The 17198-nt window shown below is 39.2% G+C and overlaps 1 protein-coding gene across 2 annotated transcripts; it reads right to left on the bottom strand.

Moving 5' to 3' along the window:
• Window positions 1-226: 226 nt before the first annotated feature.
• On the bottom strand, window positions 227-16548 carry apeh (acylaminoacyl-peptide hydrolase). 2 transcript variants are annotated; one of them, XM_057326853.1, is made up of 24 exons: window positions 15611-16548; window positions 15197-15326; window positions 14218-14344; window positions 13635-13722; window positions 12936-13011; window positions 11096-11187; window positions 10686-10748; window positions 10474-10611; window positions 10028-10119; window positions 9688-9728; window positions 9487-9608; window positions 9349-9409; window positions 9108-9205; window positions 7369-7420; window positions 7189-7277; window positions 6956-7094; window positions 6789-6872; window positions 6638-6718; window positions 4494-4582; window positions 1205-1395; window positions 1001-1103; window positions 756-862; window positions 536-677; window positions 227-452 (listed from the first exon to the last, which is right to left on the bottom strand). In XM_057326853.1, the coding sequence occupies exons 1-23, from the start codon at window positions 15671-15673 to the stop codon at window positions 572-574; spliced, it is 2232 nt and encodes a 743-aa protein (XP_057182836.1). In that variant the 5' UTR covers window positions 15674-16548; the 3' UTR covers window positions 227-452; window positions 536-571. The 2 variants fall into 2 exon arrangements, with proteins under 2 accessions (XP_057182836.1, XP_057182837.1); XM_057326854.1 differs by having other exon boundaries at window positions 10686-10745.
• Between the last annotated feature and the right edge of the window lie 650 nt (window positions 16549-17198).

Genomic DNA, 17198 nt, shown 5'->3' with positions numbered 1-17198 from the left:
TTTCTTATCTCGCCAAACCTTTTTTTGTCACTGACCCACCAACAGTAGTTTTTACGCCAAGAGAGGCGTTTGTGCTGCTTCAAGCGTCTTGTTTCTAGAGGTATGTCATTGATCTCAGATATGTTAACAGGTCATCCTTAAAAATGTCCGGTTTAAGCATTGTGTGATCTGTGTTAAATCCTCGATAGTAAAAATGATCGACTTTTGGCTGTTGTACAAGTGTGAAGTCATTTAAAAACATTTTATTGAAAAGATTGCAAGTCATTTAGTACGTCTAAAGAGCAAAGAGCAGAGTTCAACAGAAAAACAAAGAGTGAACCGCTGAATATCATGACACAAACATGAATACAGTCATGTCAGCAATGTAACAAATAACTGCCAAAAGAACTCCTGAATGAACCTGACTCAATTTCCGTTTCTTCACAAAACAACAGGCTTTAGTGCTTTGGTGTCTGTATAACAAAGCAGATAATTATGTTTAGTTTGATTTCAAGTGAAAAGTTGTGTTCATACAGTATGTGTAGCTGTGACTCACAGATCTGAGTGGAGTCTGTATGAAGAGGAAGTGACATCACAGAGAGAGATGCTGGAGGATCCAGAGAGCAGCGTTCATAAATCCGTCTGATTCAGCGTCCACTTTGGATAAAGAGTGATTATTGCCCGGGTACCACAACAATCTGTGGACACAGGATCCTTATTTTATATTTCACATGGGGAAACGTAGCTTTAAAGTGTCATGCAGTCGATGTGTTTACCTCACTGGTACTTGTAAAGCCTTCAGGCGCTTGTAGTATTCAATGCCCTGTTTATTGGGCACACGCCGGTCATCCTCACCCAACATCAGAAGCACTGGCGTCTTTACCTGACCAATGAAATATAGATTACACGCGCTGACATTCAGGTGCAAACGGTCATGATGACAGTTCTTAGTGCAAAAAAACCTTTACGGCCATTAAATAGAATGGTAAATGATGACATCATGTAGGCAGCATGTGCTCACCTTGATGACATGTTTGATCGGTGACTTGTTTAGCATCTGCTCCAGAACAGCAGGATTAAGTTGAACGTCAGTATTATAGTCAAACCCCGCCTCCACCATACACCTGAACACAAACCACAACCCGTCACATCAGATTTAGCTTAAACCAAAACATTTCATCATTTACTATAAAATGAAACATGTTGTGATGGGACGTCACGTTACCAGTCGGGAATGTCTGTGCTGCCGATCATGGAGGCCAGATTTGTCACCGGGTTTCTCACCACACACGCCTTGTAGAAGTCGGGATACTGTCCAATCAGGTGGCACGCTAGAAAACCACCATGAGATCCTCCAATCACAGCGACCTTCTGCTCGTCGAAATCACCTTGCTTCAGAACACTCTCGACTGCCAACTAAAGTCAGAATTATAAACACTTCAAACATACGACAGCAATCCCTGACTCTGTACGACACTGCTGTGACACACAATGTCACAAATTTTCTCCTAGAAAATCAAATGACAAAAACAGGTTGTTCAACACTTCGACTAAACATTTCTGGTTGTAGAGATATCAGTTTAATGTCAACACATCTTTTAAATGTTCCGTTTTATAAATCATCTTCCTTTAAAGCAACACTTTGTAGTTTTTCGACCTTAAACTAATGTCTCTAAAATGATTTCAGCGGTAGAACAACTCTTAACCGGATGAATTCTACTCCCGCTGCTACCTGAGCAGCGGCTACAAGCACACTCGGTAAGGCCGGGCTAATCAATTGGTGGCCCTCGATGTAATTTGTTCCGGCCCTTCAAGTAGCACAGTGTGAAAAAGAATCTCTAAATTTAGTTCAGTCGGGATGGACTGATGCACGTCTGTTCCATTGAGCACGAGCTGCAGCAGCACAGAGCAGAAGTCACGTGACGTTAGGCGAGACTCACAAGCAGCCTCTCCTGTGAGACGCGGTAAACAGGACGATGACACACTAACTTTTATTAGTTTCATTTCTGACATTTTGCTAGCACGAATAGGACCACCATTTCAAAAGTACAGAGGTAAGGGCGGAGAATAGCGTCTCTGTAGGTTAATATTGTTTCACTGAATTTCTCTTTTTTTGTTATGCAGTTTTAAAATACAACACATGAACATGTTCGAATGTAGAAAAGCCTGCTTGGGCATCTTACAATGCACCGATGTTTTTGTTGTGCAGTTTAAAATACAACATCAGCACGTTTAAATGTAGAAAAAAACTTTGGGTGTCTTATGGGGCAAAAATACAACATACGGGCTCCCATAGTTAACTTTGGACCTATGATTGAATCGTGGAATCCAGGCATATGTTGCTGTATAACGCGGAATGGCACAGAATATGGCAAATGTATTATTTCAAAAAGTAGCACCGAACAGCTAACACAATTCAAATTGTGCATGAGTAACTTTAGAAATATTCAGATGGTGTGTAAATATGTAATCTGCAATTGGTTTTGCGCGTGCTCGTGGAGCTTTAAGAACGCATGCACATGACCTGTTTCACTGTTTCATGTGAGAAAAGAAACTGTCAAACCAATAGGGGTGGGCGGATCGATCCTGAAGTATCGATACTTCCGATACTGAGGTTGCATCGAAAAGGATCGATCCGAACATAAAAATATCGATACTAATGTGTTTTTAGTTTTTACTACTGATTTTATTTATTTACTAATGTAGCTAATAATTGTATAATGAAGAAAAACTATTTCCCATACACCTAGTTTTGCACACGTTGCTCCTCCCTGCCCTGCTGTGTTTTGTAGTCCACTATCACGTGACTCAGCAGCGCCAAGCGCAAGCGCGCAGACGCTGCTGCAGCCGGCGAAAAGAAGAGGAGCATCGTGTGGAGTTTTTTCACCTCGGTGAATAAAAACACTGCGAACTGTGATGTATGGCAGTGGGCCTTTGCAGCTAAAAAGCCAAAGATTGAAAGTACTTTATTATTTAAGCACTTTATTTACTTTATTTCTCAAACAATTGTGTGCACTTTGTTTATAAATTCACTTAAAAAGTGTAATGAAAGGGAAACATGTTAATTTGTTCTATTATTGTGTCTAAACATAACACTGAACAACAACGGAAAAGCAGTTTTAAAATCTTTGTTCTTGAGTAATAATTTTGTGCACTTGGTTTTTTTAAAACCTATAGAAGTAGTACTGGGATAACGAGAAATTGTTTTGTTAAATATCGTTTTTCTGTTCTGTTAATCTTTTATTTTTACTATTTTCCAGTAATAATTTGGTGCAAAGTTCATGTTTGCAAATTCTATTACAGTAATAAATAAATAAATAGATTTAATTGGTTTAAATGATGTCCCGTGTTTTAACATGCACATGATTAATTAGCCTACAGGCACATTAAGAGCACAAATCACAAAATATTTTAGTGGTCATGAAAATGTATTCAGATTTAGCATATTAATGATGCGTTCATCTGATAAATCATGACATTTCATCTACAGGAATTAAATGTAAATTCAAGTGAATGCTTCTAAAAGTAAAAAGTATTGGTATCGGTATCGGCAATACTGGCCCTGCATTTACTTGGTATCGGATCGATTCCAAATTTTACAGTATCACCCACCATTACAAGCCAAACACCCTTTGTGGCGACCCGTCAAAATAAAAGTCCGGTTAACTTGAACAAGTTATAACACACCCACATTTTACCACACCATCCCTCTTGATTTTTTTATAGTTCAACCACTGAGTATATTATTTACTTTAGTAAACTAAAGCCCTAGTAAACTAAAGTAAATGTGCTAGTAAAATTATACAAAATTAGAACTTATTATAAAAAAGTACTTACATTTAAGTAGACTAAAAAACAAAAACAATTTTATTTCTATTTTTATTTTTCCCTGTATGGTTCACGCATCTACTACAGGTTCTTTAATATAGTTTATAAGTGAATACTGTAGTATACTGAAGTATTTTTTCATGTGGGCAAATATATTGTATAGTAAAGCACGGAAAACACAGAATCTAGAAATTTTTTTACAGAAAAACGGAATTTGGGAAAAAATAAAACGGATTTCTTATTGTTGTTGTTGAGTCATCCCTCGTATTGCAAGCCATATCTCTCCGGCCCCTCATTTGGGATGCTTTTCATGAACTGGCCCTCATGACAAACTAATTAAATAGGCCCGCTGTAAGGGGTCGGTACACACAGCCCGCCCGTCCCCTGCCTGCGGAAGACTGCGATATGGTTTCCAAACGACGCTTCTGCATTCACCGGTTCCATCAGCTTAGCTTCACAAATTCACGTGTATTGTGCTGCCCACGGAGAAACTTATACAGCGACATTATATACAGCACTGCTAACAGACAATTGCACTTATCAACCACATGGGGAAGCCCGTGAGCAAAAGTTCTATAGTGCTGCTTTAACCAATCGATCCCGTAATGGCAAAGAGGGTAAAAATCTCACACACACAAAAGACTGAACGCATTTACCCCACCCTAAATGAATTGCAGTGTTTTTACCTGCACATCTTTCACGTCCTGTGTGCCGATGTTTCCAGGTAAAGAGTCAATATTATCCTGACCAAAGCCAAGTGATCCTCTGTAATTCACTGCAACACAAACACCGAAAAATCTTTTTCCTGTTTTTACATCATTTCTCTACTTCTACTGTATATTATTTTCCAGTTTTAGTTTTTTTCCTGTCTGTACTGTTTTGTGTTTTCTGTCATGCTCTTCAATGCTCTGCAAACAATAAAAACTTGTAAAAGCACTATATATATAAAAATCAAACTGAATTAAAGTCTATGGCACTGAAAATATGTGCGGCTTGTTTGAAATGAACAAATGTTGTCTGTGTTTTTGTGAGATTAATGTTATCATTTTTAGGATTTCTTAACATTAGCCCTTTGGGACAAGAGCCAGCAGCCCTTCCTCAAAAATGTTAGAATGAAGAATTGGGCATGCTTCTTAGAACTTATTTCAGCTCGACTAAAGGTCTTTGCACACTCGGTCCAAAATGTGTATATGCGTGTTGGAGGGATGTCTCCTAGTGTGTCATCCTGGAATGGCCTGTTTTGCAACTGGTGTAACATTTTCGTCCCATCGGTTTGAAAAATGATCAAATCTTTTGTTGGGTTGATTTCATTAAGTTTATTCATAAGGTCCCACTGTGTTTGCCATTTGTTATTAATTTAGGAATGTATGAATGATTTTATGTCCATAGGAGGAACTCTGCACTTTTTGAGGTCTGCTGATAAAGCCTCTTTTGCGGCACAGTCTGCTTCCTCATTTCCTATAATTCCACAGTGTCCTGGTACCCAACAAAACCAGATATTAAAATGATGTTCCTCTAATTCCAGCAGTTTGTAGGGCTCTGTGATTTCCACTATGCGGAAAACGCGGACGGAATCGCAGAATCCAGGCATAAAAATGGAATGTGCTGTATAACACGGAATCTGGCGAATGTATTACTTCTTAAACAGATCGTAGCGCTGAACAGCTAACAAAATGCAAATTGTGCTATGACTAACATTAGAATTATTCAGATGCGGTTTAACGCGTAATGCTCTTGTGGCGCTTTCAACTGCATTGAAGCTACTGACAAACAACCTTTGTGGCAACCTGTCAAAATAAAAGTCCGGTTACCTTGACTAAGTTATAACACCCACATTTTAACACAACATCCCCTTTAGATTTGTTTGTTTATAATTGATGTTGTTGATAATTATAGATTGATGTTGTTTATAATTCGACCACTTAGTATATTATTTACTTTAGTAAATGGGAGTTCATGTGTTAGTAAAATTATAAAAATAGTACTTCTTTTAAAGTCATATAGTAGTATAGTAATTTATATAGTTTTAGTTTTTTAATATAGTGATTTAAGTGGACCTGAAAACAAAAGAAAAAAGTAATTGTACTGGTTTATTAATATGTATTATACCCTATTTTTACAGATTTTTTCCCTTGTATGGTTCAAAGTGTCCACTGTAGGTTTTTAATATAGTTTATAAGTGAATACTATAGTTTATTGAAGTATTTTTTCATGTGGGCAAATATAAAACGGAAAGCATGGAATCCAGAAAAATAAAAATGGAATTTGGAAAAAAATAAACCAATTACTAGTGCTGGGTGATCACTTTTAAGGAATGACATCGCTTGGAGGCAGGACTTTGAATCTGTAATTAAGAGAACATTTCTATGTTCCATAGTCTTTATGTGGTCCAGAGCCAGGATGAGAGCATTTGCTTCTTCACACCCATCTTCTGCCATCCTCCCGTTTTGTTATTTCTCCCGTAAAACTCCCGGAATGCAATCGTGAAAGGACAGACGGAGACCGGACGAAGTGGATTTGGCGTTCGCTTCTACGGTGGCTCTACATTGTCAAAACAATTGCTGCGGATGCGAAAAACGCAGAAAATCGAACGCCGGTCTGAAGTTTTTTATGACGAATGAAAATGTCAGAGACAGCGATGTGAATGACACATCGTGAGGTGGTATTTATTTTTAAGCTGCGAAAATTTCGGACTCGGTGTGCAAAGATCTTAAATCCAATCCGTGATGCGCTGTAAAAACTGTCACTCAGCGCAGCAGCCTAAGGTTTCTTCACACACACACAAACAAGGTTGATATGAACATGATGAAGATGTTGGACTGATCCTCACCGAGCAGAACGCCGAAGCCCATCTTACACAGAACTGCTGTGGACAAAAGCCACTCTGACACCAGCACCGAATGAGGACCACCTGAACACACAACAACGCTCAACACACTGCTGATATAACCGCTATACACCACAGACACGGTAAAACGTACCGTGTGGCATAACCACGAGTGCTAGTTTCTTCCCTGATGTCACTTCTGCTGGTGTCAAGAGCAAAGCGTCAAAGTCCAAAGCAGCTGATACACAACCGAGACACAAACACAAAGAGTCACATTTCACACTCCTGCAAATGTAAACAAACTGATGTTTCAGGTCTTACGGTATTGGCTGTTGTCGTCTCCTGGCGGCGGGCTGAAGTTTAAGGTCTGCCAGCTGACATCTGTCTGAGGTTGAGATTCCTCCAGCGTGACCCATGACGTGTTGCTCTCTGAGCCCTTGGCCGGCAGGAATCCCACTCGCTGCAGAAGGCACACAGAGATCACAGATGTCAAGGCACTGCATCAGAACAGGTCGATGACGGGACTCGTGTTCAAGAACGTGAGAACGCTGTACCAGGTCTGGAGGACGGTTTGGTGAAGAGCAGCTGACCACCATCAGATCCTTGCGAACGCTCAGCAAACTCCAGCTTCCTTCCTGTGCACCTGCGTCACACACATCCACATGAGACACACGCCTCACATCATTCTGTCTGTTAGCTCGAGTAAATGACAGAGTTGAGGGAACGTTACACACTGGACGTGACGCATGAGACTTCTCCACTGGAGGTATCAACAACCAACAGATCCTATCAAAGAAACACACACACACACACACACACACACACAAAGTGTGAAAAAACACAGACATCAATCAAGGATTACAGAAATGATGAATTCAATGGAACGACTTATGTGTGTGTATGAATGACTCATGACAACTCTGATCATCTGGCATGTTTAAGACGTTATATACCAAATCAGCTGCTATTTAATACATATACGTTAAGTCCCAGTGAAATAAAAAATGACAGTGCCTATTTTTTCATGAGATATTGCTGCGTTTATTGTAAATAGTTTATTATTGTGGGCCATTTCTTTTTGAAATTCGTGTGCCCTCACAATCTTCAGTTCAAATCTGAAAATGCACTTCGGTGCTGTAGTGACTAGTGTTGGGCAAGTTACTCTGAAAAAGTAATTAATTACTAGTTACTAATTACATACTCAACAGTGTAATTAGACTACTGTACAAATGACTCTCTCCAGAAAGAATTTCATTACTTATTACTAATTACTTTCTATGTCCTATAGCAACCTTGATTAGTTAAGTGATTAGTATAAGATAGATGTGAAACGGCTTATTGAGTTCATTCAAAAAATTCATATAAAACTACTTATTACACAGCTTATTTGAATGCTTGATTCTGATTGGCCAGTCACGACATTCCAAGGTTTGTTATTTTCAAATAACAACCGCTCAAAATTAATAACACCCTGTAACCCGGATGCTGCAAATCATTTTGAGAGGGGCAGTTTAATATTACACAAAAATGAATTATAAATATGTCTTTTAATAACATATATGACATTATATTTATGAAATGATTAAACCAAATTGCCTGTTCGTGACGTTTGAACGTCGTCTCTTACTTTAAAACCGAAACTAAACGGCTTTTCCTCGCGGAAGGTCTGCATTCAGTAAAAATGAGCTAATAAAACATTTCAGATTCACATTTCATGTCCAGTTTTTTGTACAGGCACCCGGCTGTTATCGCAAAATAAGCCTTATTTCTGCAATAACAACCGGCTGCCTGTACATTATCCCTTACATAAAGTAGTTTTATTAACTGATCAAAGTTAATAAACTTTGAATTTTTATGTCAATACACATATATTACACACAGTATACTATTTAGTTTAATTACATCAGAAGTAACTGTAATTAAATTACAGAAAAAATAAGAGTAATCTCTTACTTTACTTTTTCAAGGGAAAAGTAATTAAATTACAGTAACTAATGACTTAGTAACTAGTTACACCCAACATTGGTAGTGACTATTTATCTTAAATGACGTATGTTAGACGGCTTAGACGGGGCATCTGTTAACTCCTCCCCTTCAACTGTCAGTCTGCTGCCAGTTTCATTTCAAAATGCAACGGCTGTTTTTATACATCCAATCAAATCGCAGAGAAAGACGAAAGCCACACCCACTGTTTTTTCTCATTCCAAATTCCATTTCACTCGGAAATGCATCAAAATACGGAAGTAAAAACGATCGCAACTTCCAGTTCACGGGGACTTTACGAGGTTTTATTTTCAAAATAAACTTAAAATGCAGATACAGTTCACTGTTGATAGTAACGTGTATAAAACAACACCAATAAAGATACCCTCATTAAGACTTCACGCTGTGTAATGTGTGTGTGTGTGTATGTCATGGGCTTGTGAATCCTACAGTACATGTGTGCAATGCGTGTGCAAGCGTGCTGGATGACCTTGTGACTCCTCTGAGCGCAGGAGATGATCACACGCTGACTGTCAGATGACCAGCAGCAGGGAGACAGCATTGAGCTGTAGATGCCCGTGAAGCCATCTGACACACACATACACAACATAAACGCATTTTATGCCAGCACACAAGTGATGTCAGCACAGCCGGGGCTTCTAAACAGAGAGAAATGTGCGCTGCGTGCAATCATACGTGAAGAGAAAAGAATGAAAAAAGAATGAACGTACCCTCTCTGGCTCGCCGCACAACATCGACAACAACACTCGTCTGCTTCTTGTACCAGTCATACTGCCAACAAAACACAACACAACGCTGTTACACACACCTCAAACGTCACGTAGACACCAAAGCCAGCTCACACACACCATACACAGACGACTGCACTGCTGGTGCGGGCCGTAGACGTCACACTCCAGATAGACAATGCGGCAGAGGTCAGGACTGAGTCGAGGAGAGGACACGGCTCTGGAGTCACACGATAACTGCTCTGAGAGAACACACGTCACGTGAAACGCTCATCATGAACGTCTGCTGTACACACGGATACATGACAAAACACAACTTACCACATTTACCACTCGCCAAATCCACATAAAACAGAGACGACCTGCAGAAAGCACACGGCTGTCAAACACTATCAAAGGGATCTGTCGTCATGATGTAGCTGCTCTCACGAAGAGATTACTTCCAAAATGTTTCAGAAAATCATGTTTCTATTGTGTTAGTTCGCTGTATTCTTTTGTTATTATGACTTAAATCAATACAAACCACCTGCAGTTTGATTGATATTAATTGAAATGCACAATAAAAAACATCTCATTTTGGAACAAAACTCTTCATATGTATACATGTCCACAAGCAAAAACACCATCAAGCCTTTCCAGTACAAATATGTTCATCACTCACTTCCTGTTGGGACAGTACTTCAGGCCCAGTCTGAAGGGCTCCTGCCACCAGCCCACAAACACCAGTCCAGTGTCATCCGGTGCCCAGAACGCCTGCGGACAAACCATTGAACAGTTCACCCAAAAATGAAACTCCTGTCATCGTTTACTCACTCTCAGGTTGTTGTGTACATTTCTTTGTTCTGCTACACACAGAGGAAGAAATTTGTAACAATGTCAGTAACCAAACAGATCTCATCCCCCATTTACTGCCATAGTAAGGAAAATAAATACTATGGGACTCAATGGGGGATGAGATCTGACATTCTTCCAAATATCTTCCTCTGTGTTTAGCAGAACAAAGAAATGTACACAACAATCTGAGGATGAGTAAATGATGCCAGAAGTTTCATTTTGGGGTGAACAGCCCCTTTAACACCTGTGACACGCACACACATGAACACACACCTGTCCGGGTGAGATGTAGTTGGGCATTCCTTCAATCACAGTGATGTTGCTGCTCTCAATGTCCAGCACACACAGCACCGGACTGCTCTTATTGACCAGCGCTTCACCCCAGTCCTCATAAAACTCAAACTGTTGCCCCTGCCAAACACACACACACTCGTCATCCTCCTGATGACTGCAGTGAACACAGGTGACATCATATGAACGTGTACCTTGAGTGTCTCGTCCTTCTTAACTGTTGTCATGCTCTCCTCTTCATCAGTCTCAGGTCGCTGCTGTTGAAGCACAGATGTGTTGAATAAATGAGCAGTGTGCGTGTGTGTGTCTTCATGTTTGTATATCCCGGTGGGGACCTAAACCTGAATGCACACCAACACATGGGGACTCGTGTCACTGTGGGGACCAACATTGAGGTCCTCATGGGCACAAAAGCTTATAAATTGTACAGAACAATATTTTTTTAATCTAAAAATGCAAAAAGTTTTCTATGATCTTTAGGTTTAGGGATAGGGGATAGAATATACAGTTTGTACAGTATACAACTCATTACGCCTATGGACTGTCCCCACAGAGATAATAAAACGCGTGTGTGTGTGCGCGCGCGTGCGTGTGTGTCTGTGACCTGGAAGTAAGACTCAGTCTTGGCTCGTTTCTTCTCAGCGACGTACAGCAGATGAGTCTCAGAATGAGACCAGACCAGACAGCCGAACTGATCTGAAAACACACATGTGAGATTAAATTAAAGTTCAAAGCCACTGATTCTAAGCTTTTGGGTAGTCTATACGCCTTACATTTTACAAAACATATACCATTAATTACATAGCCCAAAAATACAGCAGTACATTAAACAATGATAAGGATTCAAACAGGTTTATGCTAAAGACAATCGAACAATAATATTGGAAAACAAAGGAAAGTTGTTGCACCGTGTCTTGTGTGTTGCTCGTATAGTGTCAGATCAGGAGTAGGGCTGTGTATCGCCAACAACTTCACGATACGATACGCATCCCGATACAAGGCCATGATGCGATACGTATCCCCATAAGGGTCCATATTTTATTACATTTCTCATGACAGATTTAGAGCAAAATTGACTTGTAGAAAATTGCCATTCATAACTACTAATCAGTTAATCTGACCAATCAGTGCATAATGTCGTTTTGAGAATGAGTATAAAGTTGCAGAAGATCAAGTCCAGAGACCTTTGTTTCTAGAACAGGGTTTCTAAGCTACATCATATGTATGCAGTTTATGTATAACGAATAAATATGAATATATGCCTATACGTGTCGTGCAGTCAAATTAAACAGATTTCATTCAAAAAGAAATTGGAATAGATGAGGTATTTCTAGATACTGTATATTATAAATGTGTCAGGTGCTGTTAGATTTAAGCAGGTCTTTGCTCTTCACTTTCTATTACACGCACATTTACTGTGGCTCTTCCATGTCTTTTGGAACACGGCGCTGTATTATTATGAGCGAGCGGCGCGTCACTATATCCCTCCAGCGGCGGGAGTTTCATTGATTTGAAATGAAACACATCTCTTCCGTCAACACCTGACCGATTAGTACAGACTTCTGTTTCTTTTCTACTCTTTCTATCCTTAGCGCTGTATACTGTGGTGGGCTATATGAGACCAGCTTTACTGCATTTATGCTGTTTGATGTCCTAATGTTGTTCCAATTGCTTCTATTGTCTACCTCATTTGTTTGTGGATAGTTTGGAAAAAAGCGCCTGCTAAATGACTGAATGTAAAAGTGATTGTAATTGCGTGCAGTAGTTTTATAGTGGATAAGGCAGAAGCAGAGCTGCGTCGTGTGTGTTGGGTAAGTTACTCGGAAAAAGTTATTAATTACATATTCAATAGTGTAATTAAATTACTGTACAAATTACTCTCTCCAAAAAGTATTGAATTACTTTCTATATCCTATATCAACCTTGATAAGTCAAGTGATTCAAGGATAGACATGAAACGGCTCTTTTAATTCATTCAAATAAATAATATAAAACTACATAAAGTATTATTACTAACTGACCAAAGTATTACAAATGTGAGAATTATACATTACAATAAAGCACAGATTTTAAAGTTAAACTTTGAATTTTGATGTCAATTCCACTATTGCACACACATACATACAGTATATTACACAAAGTATTTAGTTTAATTACATCAGAAGTAACTGTAATTAAATTACAGAAAAATGAAGAGTAATCCATTACTTTACTTTTTCCAAGGGAAAAGTAATAAATTACAGTAACTAATTACTTAGTAACTAGTTACACCCAACACTGGTCATGTGTGTGTTGAATTAGCGCCTACACACTCACACTCACTTTGCACTTTGCCTTAAACACAACCGTGTAAATGAATGATACGAGAATACGAATCAAACATCAAACCGTGTGTCATATGAAGAGAAAAATAGACACCTGTATCAGCGTAAATGTTTTCTTACCATCTTCATACACTTTGCCATGTTTGCCAAGAGCCATCAGATTTATACACTTCAGTTTACTGTTCTTGTGCCAGATCTGATCGAGAGAGAGAGAGAGGGTTAGCAAAACATTCTGTCTTTTCAGGGATGCATTTGTTTGTTAGATAAATCCAGTACCGCAAAAATGATGCACACTGTAAACAAAAGCCATTAAATGTCATTGTGTAGTTTCATCTCGCAACAGATTTGTGCCAGTTTACAACACTTTCTTTCAGTTCAAACAACAGAAACATCATTTCGTATCTTAAACATAATATGAAATGAAAACGTTTGATTTAAGGCTGGAATACACTACACGATTTTTAAAATCTGAACAGATTAAAAAAAAACTAGACATCACACACTTGCAGACTTTTTGAAAGTTTGCATAGAAAAACAGGGCATCACACACTACGCCATAAAATCTGCAGACTAGCGCTGACTTTTGCAATAAGTCCGGACTGAAAATCTGAGCAAAAGTCTTGTAGTGTATTCCAGCATTTACATTGTATTTTACAACTGTTGGAAATCTGTATGAAAAAACGCCAGTAGGATTTTTCTTCTAGGATCTCTAGCTGTATATTAAATATGCGCGCTGAATTTTACGTGTGCGTCGCTAACTGTATTAATAACAGGCCGTCATATAGTACACATGTACAGTATGGAAATAAACAGTCTGACCTCCAGGAACTGTTTGTCTTCTCCATTGACGGTGCTCTCTCTCAACACGGCCTTCATCTCACCGGATGGCGAATCCATACTGAGTAACCTGAACACACGCAATGAGATCACGGCGATAACGTTGAACGATTATTCAAACGATTCAACACACCGGGGCCAATGACGGCCACCTGACCGATCAAATAAACCTGCTCAAATGACTCAATCAACTCGGCTCGCATGAGAACACTGAAAATCAAGGCATCGTAATACAATGATAAATATTCAGCTCAACATGAGCCAAGCAATCTGAGGAAAACGTATGATGTTTGTATAACCAAGAGGACGTTTAACATGACGTCTGTTAAGATGCTTTGAACTCCACCCTAATAAATAACAAAAGGATTTTTAAGCAAAACTTGTGTGTGTTTGGAAGACCAACTACTGAATACAAAAGATGTCTTCACACTGACTCTTATGAGAACACTGTGAAATGTGTGAAAGCAGGTATTGTGTTTGTCAGTGCTCCACCTGAAGCAATAACACAATGACTGTAAAGAGCCAAAAAACAAAACGGGGATGAAAATGTCTTCTCAGAACGTACTCGCCCTTGATTTCCGAACAGTTTCCAGAAGCACCAGAGTAAACAACCGACCGCTCATCGTGAAACACAATGTACTGCCGACAAAACTTCACGCTCTCATTCCTCTCCAAATCCCGCTGAGTCCACTCTGAAATACAGAATCATGTCAGAGATCATCCACAATGTCAGCTAGCAAAAACAAGCTAAAGATTTGTGCCGGGTATAAATCCATATTGTAAGCGTGAAATGTTACAAAATGTTAGACAAAAAAAAGACTGCTAAATGAATAAATGTAAACGTAAAAAGTCATTTTAACGCGGACAGAGCCTCAGAATTAAGCATATACAAAAAACATTTTCAAACACTGTTCTGTCCTGTCCTAATAATTTGTCTTATGCGAAAATGGGCGAGAGAAGGATATTCTCCATCTTTTAATTGTAAATTACCCTATACTGATGAATAAACAATTCTGTACAGAGAGGTCACGCATCTTCTATTGATCTCAATCACTCACGTGACGCGAGGTCAGAGTTCACTAAACTTGAACTTTGCTACGCTGCGAAACGCGTGTCGACCGATAAGCGCCGATGCCAAATATCTTGGTTCGGGCTCGTGTTTCCAGGCTGCCGCATTCGCAGGCGTATGAATGGAAGTCAATGGAGCAAAAAGGCAAGCGTGACCGGGGCGTTACTCATTCCCAGACAACGCACTTTAGTTAAACCCCAAAATAAACATCTGGAACGGAGTCGTACATCCAATTTTATTTAATTTGTTTGGACTTATATTCGACGATTGATACACATTCTTATTTGATGATACAATACAATTTTGGTCAGTTTTGTAGAAAAAAAACTTTAAGGTGTGATTCTTCTTTTATTAAAATTACCGTTCTTATTCAACTGAAGGAAATCATTTAACATTAATCCTGTTTACCAGTATAACCATTTTCATGAGACAGACGTGGTGTAACACCATCAACCGTGCACTGTGTAGTTTGCACCTGTGTATATGTTGCAGTATTGTCCGCCGTATCGTGACGTGATCACCGGACCGACGTCAGCGCGACACACAGACGGGAAGTGACACTGATCCCGGTACAGCTGAGCGATCTCTCCAGGCTCCCGGAGCACCTTCAAAACGACATACACATACAGCAACCATAAGAGAAATACACGTCTGACACACACACACAGTCACGGCAACACGCGTCTGATACACATGATCCACGACTGACATCCATCGCCACATCTGCACGTGATCGTCTGTTTTCGGCATGTGACCCGGAAGTTGTGAGAATAACGCTAAACTTGCAACTTGCTCTTGAGAATGATCTTTGCGTTGTTTATTGTCTGCTGTACAGTAGTGAAATGTGTAAAGACGTTGTTTTGAAGAATGTGTGAGTGTTTAAATGTACCTTTGAGCCCATGACAGCGGAGCGTGACATGAATCTTTGGAGAGAAATCCTGACAGCGAACATAAACCTTGAGGAGGCGGAGCTTAAAGAAAGATTATAGTTATAAACAGACGCTGCAGTTCTTTACTTTAAATGTGGAGAATGTGCAACGCTCAGTACGGAACTCCTGTGAGAGAAACGAGCCAATCATCAATCGTTGAAGACTGACGATCCTCTGGGGGCGGGGCTCCAAACGAAGTGTCATGACTCATGCGCATGCGCAGTGGCTGGAGAATCATGTAAAGAGTGTTTTTCATTTGAGCTTAGAAAACCGTATGCTAGCGTGGATGTCATGTTTATTTTTTGGCGTGATAATTGTTGTTATACTGTGATTTTAACGAACAATTTTAAAGATATCGGTTTTCCCCCATTCAAGTAGGTAAGACTTGGTCTTGTATGACTAAAAAGCTGCAGCCCAGAGGCGTCGCAAATATGACCGTCGAGTGGCATGACTAAAAGAAAAAAGAGGGCAGATGGAGGCGGATTGGTACATGGCTTTGTGTGACACCCCTTAAGACATGCAGATAAAAAGTACATTTGACAATTGACATGAAAAACATAACATTATTAGCCAGAGGGTGAAAGTTGAAATAAATAACACAAATATAAAAAAGAAAGAAAGAAATAAAAAACAAAGATGAAATAAATAGACATGAGTAATATTAAGAAAATATATAAACAAATGAGAAAAGAAAAAACTAATCAATTACGATCTGCTAGTGGGGGTTTGGAAATAACCACAGCATGACAGTTTTCATTGCTTTAACATTTTTAACTCTGAGTGTTTCTATATAATGCTTAAATTCAATTGAGAAACACCTTAAAGTTTACTTTAAGGTTTACAACTGTAACTTTTGCATCTGTGTACATGAAGCTTGGCCAAGGTTATTAAAAGGCATATCATAAAACATATCTGTATAAATCTGTATTTTTTCGTGTTTGTGTTAACAAAGCCAAATAACACATCTTTCCAAAATAAATAATCGAGAACACACATTGTACAATGTACAGTTGTCGTTGTTACAACCCTGGTTGTTTGTATGTTTGTGTTGAGTTTGTGTTGCAGGAATGGAGGCCATTCATTGGCTAATGGATAGCTGCTTCTGATTGGTGTGGCTGTTTTGGGGAGGGAATTAAAAGCTTGTCCTCTCCATTCATTGTTAGCTTGCTAGCCTGCCAGCAGCTTGCTCATTTATTGTCTTGGGCCTGTTTTTTGTTATGTTTTGTTGATTATAAGTTAGACACCCTGTGATTGTGATTTTTCTTTCTTTGGGATAGTAGGACTCCGAAGCCATTTTTCTTTTATTGTTCCCTTCTTATAACTTGTTTATGTGGGTAGGGAGAAAGGGAAGTGTTTGTGTAGAAAATCATAATAATTTTCTTTATTATTGTTTTATAGGTTATGTAGAGGGAGTGGGGTTTAAGTTGTGGGGTTTTGTTTGTTGTTTTGGCGTTTTCGAAGTCTGAAAGTTGATCCCATATTATTTGTTTTCAATAAATATTCTGTTATGACGAATTTTGGGTCTGAGACATCTTTCTGTTGTGGCCT

The sequence above is a fragment of the Triplophysa rosa genome, unplaced genomic scaffold (assembly GCF_024868665.1).
Source record: "Triplophysa rosa unplaced genomic scaffold, Trosa_1v2 scaffold139_ERROPOS793776, whole genome shotgun sequence".
Taxonomy (NCBI): domain Eukaryota; kingdom Metazoa; phylum Chordata; class Actinopteri; order Cypriniformes; family Nemacheilidae; genus Triplophysa; species Triplophysa rosa.
Note: the sequence above shows the minus strand (reverse complement) of the source record. Positions and strands in the feature narration are given on the sequence as shown.